Below are 12,286 nucleotides of genomic sequence, written 5' to 3'. Positions count from 1 at the left end.
TGTATCTAACCCAAATATAAGCTATAACTATCTGTTAGTGTTGTGTTGCCCCACAAAGCTCGGGAGAGGTTTATCAGATGACGTCATGGGTGTTGCTCTCTCTGAACCACAGAAAGGCTGTTAAAAGGCCATCCTGTCAGAGAAAGCCTGCACGGTGACTGGAAAAAGGTTAAACTGGGGACATAGTATGTGTTTATATCCTAATTGCCTTGCTCAACGTGACCTGTGCATTGGCAGGTGCGATGTGTGCCTTGCTGAGAATTCACGGAAATACCTCCGTCCTCTAATTCAGTGTGACCATTTCTCATCGGAAAACGTTCGACTGGCTCATCAGATCCACCCATCCCGGGAGGATGGGTGTGTTGCAGATAGTAAAGATACGCAAACATATCCTAAGATTTTTTGCCCCCAAAAAATAACATGATGTTCCTCTTCTACGATTTTACATAAGGGCATATTATTTATTGGAAGCTTTATTGAGATTTATAACCCATTGCAACAAATCTGGAGCATTACACAGCAGCTCAGGGCCACTGGATTGGTGATGTTGTAAATAGTACTCAGTCTGTTTCCCTGGACACTGCAGGTTGTTTGATTGGTGTAGGTGGAAAGAGCTCTAGCCAAATATGTTTGAGAACAGCCTTGAATTTTCCTTTTTCTATTTTTCTTTCCGCCTCTAACTGTCTTGTCTTACCTTTGAGCATTTTCCTCAACTCTCTGCCTTCAAACGTACCACAAACTTTCTTTCCCTCCTGTTCTCTTGACTTGGTGATTTACAGCTACTTGCAGATAGTCAGTCAAAATGCAATTAGCAGCTGTTGCTGGAGAAGTGTAGAGGAAAAGAGAGGATTCCTGTAAATCCAAAGTCACCACAGCACCACGTTAGAAAAATCTTTGAGAAATCGACCTACAAATTTTTACATTGCATATAATTTTTTATTAGGTAAATGCAAATGTTTGTGTAGGTTCTCAGTCATCCAGGTCATGGTATTCTGACAAGCTTGGAAAGTAAACGACAGGACTTCTTTAAGGTTCTTGAAGACGTTTCACCTCTCATCTCAATGATTATATTTCCATGAAGTAGAGTTTAGTGCTTTTTCTTTTCTTTAACAAAATGAAAGAAAAGGAAAACTCATTATCGTTCTATGATTTTTAATTCATAGATAGTCTGCAGTTTGACTTGGTTAATGCCTGATATTTTGCTTTTTTATTACCAGTCATCCACTTTTAAACCATTTTATTTCAGGGGGATTACAAAGTTCCTATCAATGTTTCATAAAAAACACAACTAAATTAAACAGTTTGGCTGTACTCACAAAAAAATCCCTCAATGAATTCCTGGAGGGACGCGGTCGTCTATCAGACGGAGACTTTTGTGGACGGACTTACATAAAAAGATTCAGCTGGGGAATTTGCTAAAGTGGAGCAGCCATTTAGACAATATCCACTGAGCCAAACAGATTTACTGGCTTTTTTTGTCTGCCAACAAACACATTTACTGTTGAGTGTGTGTCGGCTTACAAGGACCGTGTTTTTCAGTATATTTGTGTGTGTGTCCATGCGTGTGCTGTGTGTTTGCATTTGAGTGTAAACCACTGAGCAGCAGTGTGCCAGTGCGGATGACAGTGGGGTTGGCAGGGGGCCATGATTGTATGACAATAAGGGCCCCTGCGGCTGACCTTATCAAAGTCAGCCAGTCACACTCCAGCTGGCTTTAGACTGTTCCTCACATACAGACATTTAGACAAACACTCTTACCGCACCCCTGTTCCAGTTCGCAGCTCCCATCTCCATCTCGAGCAGTATATCCTCGTCTCCAGAGCTGCCTTCTCTGGTTTCATTCAGGGAATTTAAGTTTCAAGGCCTTTCTGGCAAAGGCCAGAGACACTTTTGGTGCTATAATTGATCAAAAAATTGTCACCTTAATGGTCCATTCCCTGTGAAACTCTCATCTGTCATATAAAATTGCAATAAAAACCTCTCTAGACACTAAAAATCTCGAATCCATCTTCTTTACAAGTTAAATTCCAGTAGTCCCATAGGTCCATAAAACTGTAAATAGCCAATATGAATCCGTAATCTTTTCTGTGGTGTAACATCAGCAGCTCTGCAAACAGTCTATACCATATCAGAGATGAACATGACAGTCGTGACATAGCAGATTGGTTTTTGACTCAGCATTTTGAAGCCACAACATTAGCATTTTGTTAGCTGTCATGTTTTATTTGTATGATATTTCTTTGAAAGACCCATTCCCTTCATACAGTAGCTATTGAGTTAGTTGTATTTTTAAAGATAAAGATAACCTTTATTAGTCCCACGAATGGGAGATTTGTTAGGTTAAGGCTGCCGACTTTTGCCAGAGCCAGTTGCCAGTTAGTGCTGTTTAGTTGGGCTGCATATGAGTCTGTGGGGATTAGCTGGTTTTTGAAGCCAGCATCAGGTGGCCTTTTGGACAAAGGGCAGTTCTGGTACTTTAGAACTGGCTTCTTTTTTCAGTCCTGGTGGTTCAGTACAGTATTGTAGCCTCATCACTGACCAGCAGATGCTCTGTTTTCAAGTCCGAGTATGCACTTTATACCACTTTATTAGAATTAGGCACTCTGCAAATACCAGGTTGGAGCCAGTTTTGACTTCAGATTGCCTCATTTCTCAATTCGGGTCATAGATTTAACAAGGTACTCTAAACATTCCTCAGAGATTTTGGTCCATATTGACATGATAGCGTCACACAGTTGGTGCAGATTTGTCTGCTGCACATCCAAGATGTGAATCTCCCCCTTCCATCATATCCCATAGTTGCTCTACTGGATTAAACTGGTAACAGTGGAGGCCATTTGAGTACAGTGAAATCATGATTTGAGTTTTGTGACATGATGGGTTATCCTGCTGAAAGAGCACACTTTGGTCATAAGAGAATTGGCATGTTCAGCAACAATAGTGATGTATGCTCTTGCATTTAAGTGATGCTTAGTTCGTAGGAAGGGGTCCCAAGTGTGCCAAGAAAATATTCCACCCTTACACCAGCCTCACCAGCCAGAACTGTTCATACCAGGCAGGACGGATCCATTCATTCATGTGGTTTACACCATATTCTGACCCTTCAGTACAAATCATGACTCCTCGGTCCGGGCAGCATTTCTCCAATTTTTCTTTGGCCAGTTTTAGAGAGCCTGTGTGAACTGTATGCTGAGTTTCCTGTTTGTACCTGACAGGACTGTCACCCGCTGCAGTGGGTGAAGAGATGCTTTTCTGCATACCTTGGTTGTAACGAGTGGTAACTGGAGTTATTGATGCCTACTAGCTCGAAACAGTCTGGCCATTATCCTGTGAACTTACTCATCAGCAAGGCTTTTTCACCCAGAGTGCTGCCCCTTTTTCAAACCATGCTATGGAAACCTTAGAGATGTGTGGGAAAAGTTGATCAGCACTTTTTAAACAACCCACACCAACGCCAACCGCATTCAAAGTCACCTTAGTCCTAGTATTAGTCCTAATAAGCAGCTATAAGTTGTACCTAATGAAATGGCTGGTAAATGTACTTAGTGCTGTCAATGTAATCTCGTTAAAATGACATTGAACTCGCTGTTTTAAATGTAATTTTTTTTTAAGTGATTTAAATATTTTTCTTGAAAGAACTGACCCTTTTTGAAGTATTGGAATTTAGTTAGAAGTTATTTGTATTTGTATCATGTGTCACATTTCACTGACTCAAACACAAATTAACAAACACCGTTTGTTAATTCAGGTAAGATCTTACAGATCAGTGAATTTCAATATAAAACTGGGGTTTTTTTTCTAGATTGTACAAAATGTAAATAATGAAGCCTCCTGCCCTTGCCCATGGCAGTACTTCCTTGATTGATACAAGGGCTATTTTCCACGAGTGTTGTCCATGAGTGTTTAAATTAAAGGCAAAGACGCGACATGTCCTTCAGAGAACTGGAGCTGGTCCACCGGGTGCATTAATATGGGCCCTGTGAGCAGTTTTATGGGCTATATTGTGGGAGTGTTCCTGGTAACTGATCTCTAGCAGGAGTGATAGAGTGCAATGACGTGGGCATCCAGAAGAACTCATTTTCTGGGTGGCTGTAAATTCCCACCTAAAAAGAAGGAGAGGCCTTGGTGTAGAAGAGGAGAGGAGATGAAAGGAAGAAGCAGAGGTGGAGGGGAGAACACAAACTCGCATACAGACAGTCCAAAAGTGCTTGTACCCTTACACCTCGCTGAACAACGCTACTTTGTCAAGCAAATTTGCATGCCTTTGTTTTGCCGCTGGAGCAGAATTTTCAATTTCAATGAACAGACAGAAGTGATGACACAGAAATGGATTGGATTTCCAGCAGTCTGTTGTCTTCAGTTAGTGTCGTAGGTGTCTTCGGCTTACATTCGGTCATTCAGCCTATTTAAATGGAAATGTATATGTAGATCATTATATGCAATGTTCTGAATATATACAAGAGAAAAGGTTGTCTGAGGAGAAACGGAATATGTCAAGGTATGAAAAAAAGAACAGCCGAATATTCCTATGATTATTAATATTACTGTTATTTAGTGTAATTGCTATGGGCTATGGGATTGCTTTGGAGCAGGACACAGTGAAATAAAAGCTTGCTGAACTTTCTTAAGCAAAACATACAGTCAGGTCAGGGAGCTCTATCCAAGCTAGAAGCCATCAAAAATAATTCATTAATATATGGAAGTGAACACTGGGTCGAAATGCAACTCTTGCTGTTATGCTGAAAGTCGGGATTAAACTTTTTTTTACACGTGCACTCCAACTCACAATTCAACAACTGCACAAAACAGTCGTGGCCCACTTTTGTTCTTCTTGCAGACATGAGAGTCCACACTGTTGTATAATGTACTAATTACTTTGCTGTACTAAGAGAGGTGAGAATGGTTAATAGCTTCTTCTGGCAAAAGCAAAGATGCATTGGTGTGTTGCTTTCATTCTTTTGCTCTGTTTTGCTTCACTTATAGCCTCGAGGCAATCAGTGTGAGTGTTTGTGTGTGTTCGTGTGTCCGTGAGTGTTAAAATCTGTTCCAACAGATAGCTTCAGAGAAACATATTTAACAAAAAGCTTAGCACTGTGTGTAACTTTTGATGTTATAGATTGCACATGTGGATATGTATGCACGCTCATGTGTGTTTGTGTGTGTCGTATGCATGTATATATGTGCGTGTGTCTGTGTGTGTGTGCACGGGCGTGTTGCAGTCCTTTGCACTGTGGCCCTGTGGGAGTCAGACAGCTGCTGGGATGAAGATTGCTTTAATTACTGCATGCGAGGCCCCTTTTCCAAAGTGTTCCCCTGAGGAAACGGATGTCTGCAGATCTAATGGCACACTCTCTCTCATGGCATACTGTTGTGCTTTATATGCACGCACGTGTGTGTGTGTATATATAGATCGACGTTTGTATGCAAACACAGATTTTAGTCTTATCTTCATCTCTGCTACCTGTTGTTTCTTTTGTGGACTGGAGACAGACTGAAATCATTGTTAGGGGCAATGTGAAAGGTATAATTAAAAAAACCCAAAGTGAAGCAGAGAGAGAGAGCTCATACTCTCTCTTGTCTTGTTAGCTGTGATTGAAGAGGAATGGTTTCTGTGCTGTAATTATGCCGGGTGTTGTGGTGTTGTTGGTACTGCCATCTGCTCAAAGTAAGCAGGTCTGTCAGAACATAGAGTTTGTGAAATATATAGTGCACTATTGTATAGACTGCACAGTCTGCTGCTGCATGGGAAGAACATTATTTGGGTGCTTTTGGAGCATTTGCTTAGCTCTAAGGGAGCTTCATGTGAAATAATAACAATGGTTGTATTGTTGCAGTGAGCTACTGCTTTTACACACTCTAAAAAATGTTTTAACATCCAGAAATATTTAAGTTAGAGTTTTTATTTCACCTTATAATAATTTGTCTGTGTCTTAAGCATCTAGCAGAGTAATATTGACAGACAGAATGATAGACAGCTAATCGGAGATCAAGGGTCAAAGGACTGACAGGTGATCTATCTCAGCCAGCTTCTAATTTCTCCGGGTATTCGTCAGCTCCATTGATTTGTTGTTATTCAAGTCAATCTTTGAGTCTGTTTTAACATATAATCAGTAGTTAATGAGCTCTCCTCGTCATTAAAGCTCCACATTGGCCTGTAGCCTGTGGCAGATTAACTGTAGACACTTGGCTGAGGAACATAGGGATCGATTCAGGCCAGGTAATCTCATTTTGGCCATGTAGATACAGATATATGGGGAGAAATGTGAACGATGACAGAGGACATAAATCCGACCCTTTTTTTTCCTCCCGCCAGAACCGACTAGAGCTGCAAATCTGACACAGTCCGTCCATATAATTCCAATTTTCATATATCACAAATTCCCATATAAGACAGCAACTCTTATATCTAACATATTCATGTTCTTAACCTTTCTTAAACTTTTCAAATATCACAGTTTCTCAAGTTTAACAGTAAATCTTGGACATTTTCTGGACAACCCAAGCTCCTGTTGCTGTTGACCACAGACGTGTTTCCATTATTGATATTGTCTTATTTCCCCAGGGATGGCCCATGACCCCTGTAATTATGTACATACCCCTGTGTACACAGAGGCACACATCCACACACATGTGTATGCATCAGTGCTCTGATCAATACTGCCACATATTGTCCACAACACATAAGTGCTGTACTGTCATCACACGGTCTTATTATCAAGAGAGCGGGCGCTGTCCTACCTGCTGGGATGTTGACCACCTTAACAGTTCCAGGTGAAATAGAGCATGAAGACTGAAAAAAGGCAAGCACTTGATTTTAAATGCAGCATAATGAACCAGGGAGAGCCGGGCTGCCCCAAATGTATTTCGTGTCAAATTATTCATTCGCATTCTGCACTGCCCGTTCTGTGAATGCGCACAAGATATAACAGACACGGTCGGTCAGGAATTCATCTCCCTCGTTGTTGACGCTCGGTAAATACAGCTCATTCTTCCCCGTCTCCTCCTTTTGTCCTGAAGAAAAGGGGACATTTTACTGCTGCTTTTTCTCAAGTTTAGAAGAAGTCATTTTTTAGCAGCACATGCCTTTATCTGCACTTAAAAATCTGCAGTTTTTACAAGCGGATTTTTTTTCCTTGCCTTCCTCGCATATTTACTCCTAAACACTGTGGTTTTCCTAATCTCCCTAATTATTACTCGCTAACAGTAGTCAAGGTCAATTGCTCTTCTCCTCAAGCTGTATGCCGAGCAATAACCGCTCTTCTTCTGGCTGTATTCTGAGCCATAACTCTCAATGACCCTGTGCTAACAAGCAGGTAATTTGCCAAACAACTCCCAAATCCCTCTTCTGTGGAGCTTCATTAAATTTGCATGTTCTCCGAAAGCCTTTTTCAATTAATTAATTTAGGGGCAGTCAGAGGCATAGGGAGTAATGTGATTCCACAAAGCCAACTGCACCTTCACAGTAACGAATCAAGACTACATGTTATTTTTTATCAGAGCTCCTGATTGCCAAATGTTCTGGAAGACACCAGAATGTGGAGTTTGCCCGTCTCTTTATCTTTTTCTATTGTCCCTGATTGCGGTGTCATAACCACAGCTGGTCCTCAACATGGAAGATAAATCAACCAATTAGCGTGTATTATTTTAAGGGCTAGGTCCAAATGCACCAAATCAGTGCTAGCGACTAGAACTCTACCCCACTGAAAGTCCTCGTATTAATCATGATTACCAACAGGAATAGTGAGCCGGGAGAAAAAATTAGCTTTTAATTGGGATTTGAGGAAGAGAGGATGAGAGTGTTGACTAAAGTCGTATCTTGTAGCTATATTTAATATGTATATGGGTTCGTGTTCTTGAGTAAATCGGCTGTATTCGCACTGCGTTCATATAAATATATGTGTATGCGTGCATGTGAGAGTGGTTTAGTAGAGAGCTGTCAAGTTGGCTCCTGGGGGATACTTATGGCCGACAGCAACATGCAATCTAACATGGAAGACATGCTTGGTAATTACCCACTCCGAGCCCTTTTGGGAGCTTCTTGAGTGACAGGCTGTCCATCTGCGTACATGTTAAAACTCGTATATGGCTTCAATTGTGTGTGCCCGTTCCCGCCTTTACTCCAATGCTTCGCCATTTGACAGCAGATTGTGGACTTTGAAAGACAAGGCCATCTAACCCCCCCCCCCCCCCCCCCCTCCTGTCTCAGTTTCCTCGAACCTTATAACCCAACCCCCTCCCCTTCCCCGTCCATTTTTCCATCTTTCTTTCTCTCTTAGATCCCAGCTTTTTCTTCATCTTCCTCAATCCCCTCCTCTCTTTCCCGTCTCAGATTTTCTCCTTCAGACTAATGAGAGGAGTGAGGATGACACTTATTCTCAGAAGATGAATGATCCCTCGGTTGAATCAGAGAAGGGAAGAGAGTGGAAAAAAAACACCAACACATTAAGGCCCTTAATTGCCCCACCCCTCAAAGAAAGTCAAATTAACATTTAGATGTGCAGTAATTGTTTTGCATGTATCAGTACTGTTCGCTGCCTGCGTGTGTGTGTGGCTACCAGAGTGGAGACGGTAATGAGAGACACACCGAGGAACCACTGGAGTGTGACGGCAGGACAGAGACGGCGTCGTGCTGTGCTGATCACACACTTGTCGGCTCAGACTAAATGCCCTCTCCTGGCTGCTGCTTTAATGACATACATCTTATTAAGTCACACCAACCTCTCACATACTTTTTAAAGGAAATATCTCTCATTTCTATTGAAAATCTGCCACATTAATTGCTTTTTGTTTTGTGTTTTTTGGAGACTAAGAAAGCATTTTTGATCTTATATTACGTTACCCCCGCCCTCCACACACACACATCCTCTGGCACCTAACAGAATCTGTTTAGTGTACTTGAGCAGAGAGTGTGTTTAGTAAATATTTAAGGGCCTTGTTCCTACATCCCCACCCGCTGTTCGTTACGCGCCATCTTTTATTCATAAATACCAGCCTCAAATTAGTTTTCACCGAATTCTGAAATATGACTGTAATTAAGTATGTTTTCTCCCCACTCTGCGCAAGCACAAGAGGTCTTTATTAATTAATAAGGGGGTCTATTCATTATTCATGAGCTGAGACAAACGCGTAAATGCCTCGGCACCCATAAAAGGCAAGTTTGGTGAGGTGAGAGACAAAATCCACGTTGGACTGTAGGGAAGGAAAGAGGAGTGATGAATAAGGAGAAGGAAGCGAGTCTGTGAGCCTCACGGGTGACTCAGGCAAGCACCATATTGTCTACACCCTCCTCTCCTCCTATACAGTATGTTGACTGGGTGTGGCGCAGCATACAAAAACTGCTGTAGTGCACTGTAACATCTGTACTGTACGTTGTGAAGGAGGACGCTTACAAGTACCCCTTCAAGAGACTGGATTGGTGTATGCGGGTGGCGTACATAGTTGTGTTTGAGTGTGTGGGAGGTCGCTTAAGTTTACAAGCCACATATGATGTTAGTAATTAATGCCGAAGCCTGATTAGGGCACTTTTGAAAGTTTATCTGTGCGCCCAGTGAGACAACTTTTCTCCTCTCCTTGATGGACAAGCAGTAACAGCACGAGCAGACTCACATTAGAGCTGCGATATTTCTCCCTTTTTATGTTTTCGACCTCAGTCACACCGCAGTTGTTTTTCATCCGTGTATTATGTGGGGAAAATGTAGGTTATATTGTAGAAGTGGGGAGTTACGGCTTTTACTGGCCATCTACAACTGTAGTGTTGTTGTGCAGAAGTTTCCTAACTGGACTGAGCTTCAAAGGGCTCTAAAACTTATATATTTTCCCCACAACTCATTTCAAGGTCTCTCTGAAAATTGCAGCTTTTTTTCAGACCCAGTGATCTTTGCGCCTCATTCTCCCTCCTGATTTATGAGCTTGTATTTTTTTTCACGTTTTATTATATCTGTCTTCTCCTAAGCTTTTAAATAAACAACATACCAAACGTTTTTCTTTTACTGTTTTTACTACAATTAGTACTACTACAACAGCAGCTGTGGTATTTTTTTTGTGGTTATTATTTTTTGAATGAACAAGGTTTCTGTACAGCTTGTTCAGCGTGCTCGCAGTGTCATTCTGCTGTCACAGATTACAGTGGATCTCATTCTACAGGACAGTAGAGCATGTCTCAGTATCTGTGTAAAATATCTCAGTGCACTCTGAACAATTTCACCCTCTTAGGTTTTTAAAGATTCTCCATTTTCATATGAATAAGGCATTTTATGGCCACCTGAAGGAAATTCATATTCCATTCTCTATGAATGACACGCTGCATACAGCTAGATTTACACGGACATGCAAGGAATGCAGTGTGTCAGTGCGAGGAATGATGATATTGGATATTGTATAACCCATGCTCTATTTTTACTGTAATGGTACTGTTTGGTACTGTTTGTCTGTTTGCTCAGCAATGCCTTTTCACTTGTTTACCATTTCTGTCAATATAAATATATAAATGCATCTATCTGATTTCTTTACCTTCAAAATCACACCATAATGAATATTGAATTGAATATTAGAGGAAATAAGTAAACTTTTCATCTTTTTTTTGTTTTATTTTTAAATAATGATTTTCTCTCCTTCTCTGTTTCTCCCGTCTTTCCTTTTGCTTTTTCTCAGCGCCACGGCAACATATCGAGGACAGATCCTTTTCAAAGACACGCTGGCCCAGCAGCTCTGTGAGCAAGGAGGTGAGTATCAGGGATGTTGCATGCATACCTCTCTTTGCAAACACATGCATAATGAATGCGTGGGCTCTTACAGATATATTTTCTATCTGTGCATAGTACTATATGTTACATGTGCACCAACTTATATGCATAATGCTCCTCTGTCTCACTTCCTACTACTATGCATATATTATCAAAATATGGCAAAGCAGTTGATGCGCGATTCTTCATGACTGTGCCATTGCAGCACTTCCTGGCTTTCTTTCTGCCTAATGATGCAGCCAGAGTCAGAGATATTCGGGTGTCCTATGTTGCCAGCTTAATTTCAGCTTATGCTAAACTCAGTAACCCCCCACCCACCCCCTCTCTCTCTCTCTATGCCGGAGATTTGTGCTTTATGGCCAACACATCTTACATCCACTTTCTGTGACAGCCTTAAGTAGCTATTGACAGACAGTGCAGTCCCACTCTGCACGCTGAGTGTGTATAATTGCTTGTTTACAGGAAAGAAGCCTCCCTCCTCCTCACTCAAGAACTCCTCCTTTTGGATCAAAATTGGACTTTAATGCTGAAAGTAGAGACGTACAGTAACTGCAGTCGAGGGTGTTTTTGCTAACTGTTTCGGAGTAAGAATTTGAGCTGCATGCTGAATACTTACAGGAGAACTTGGTCTTTATTAGATTAAAAGTAATCGTTGTACTTGGTCTCCGAGGGCTCTTTATTACAAGTGCACATCCCAGTAGGGATGCAGCACATGCCAAGCAGAGAGTGTTCAAATTCATGCCTTCATGCCACTTGGAAGAGATGAGGCACAGAGCCCAGTCAGCCCAGTCAGCCCAGTCAGGCCTGGAAGAGCGACAGAGAGAAAGAGCGACAAGGCTCCTCTCCTTTGTCTCCTTGCCCGAGAGCTCATCCTTTCACTCCCAGTGACACACTGCCCCAGTCTTTTCCCTCTGCACATGAAATATCTACAGCCAACAACAGTCATTTACTTGTTTAGTGCCAAGGCCCCGCGGTATCACACTAACACACAGCTACTCACAGCAGACAAGCTGAAAAGCAGAGATTTAGACGTTACAAGGCCTTGGAGGACACAAGCTGTAAATGGAAATGGACAGAAAAACCAGCAGTCAGGTAACGCACTAAATGCAATCTTCAGGGAACGTGTACAGGTACGACAGGGAGAGAGGGAACCGAGATCGGATAGAGGATGGCGAAAGCGATGAGAGGTACAGGGGAGAGGTAGTCGAGGAATTGTAGGGCTATAAATTGAAGGTGTAGCTAAGACGTTTGGTGAAGGAAGATAAAAGGACAAAGATGTTGGAGATGACGAGACGATGTTGATGAAAAGCTTGAAGGTCATATATTCCAGATTTAAGTGTTGGGCAGAGAAGGAGAGGTAATTAAATGTCATCACCAAAAATAAAGAGTAGATTTGAATGGTTGTCCGACCTTGTTGCAGGCTAATTGACAGCTAATGGGGCATCACTCATTGTGATGCTGCACTAATCCCGAAAATCTGAATTATAAATGAGAAATGAATCTGGCACGGGCAACAAAAGTCAAAAGGAGACAAGGAGAGAAAT

The 12,286-nt window shown here is 41.7% G+C and overlaps 1 protein-coding gene across 5 annotated transcripts in view; it reads left to right on the top strand.

The window, feature by feature from the left end:
• reln (reelin) overlaps positions 1-12,286 on the top strand; it is a 99,953-nt gene that overhangs the window by 44,045 nt on the left and 43,622 nt on the right. For all 5 annotated transcript variants that reach the window (XM_026175516.2, XM_026175514.2, XM_026175515.2 and 2 more), the window contains exon 4: positions 10,651-10,721. In XM_026175516.2, the coding sequence (XP_026031301.2) occupies positions 10,651-10,721 (71 nt within the window). The remainder of the gene's footprint in view (positions 1-10,650; positions 10,722-12,286) is intronic.

Source organism: Astatotilapia calliptera, chromosome 7, assembly GCF_964374335.1.
Source record: "Astatotilapia calliptera chromosome 7, fAstCal68.1, whole genome shotgun sequence".
Taxonomy (NCBI): domain Eukaryota; kingdom Metazoa; phylum Chordata; class Actinopteri; order Cichliformes; family Cichlidae; genus Astatotilapia; species Astatotilapia calliptera.
Note: the sequence above shows the minus strand (reverse complement) of the source record. Positions and strands in the feature narration are given on the sequence as shown.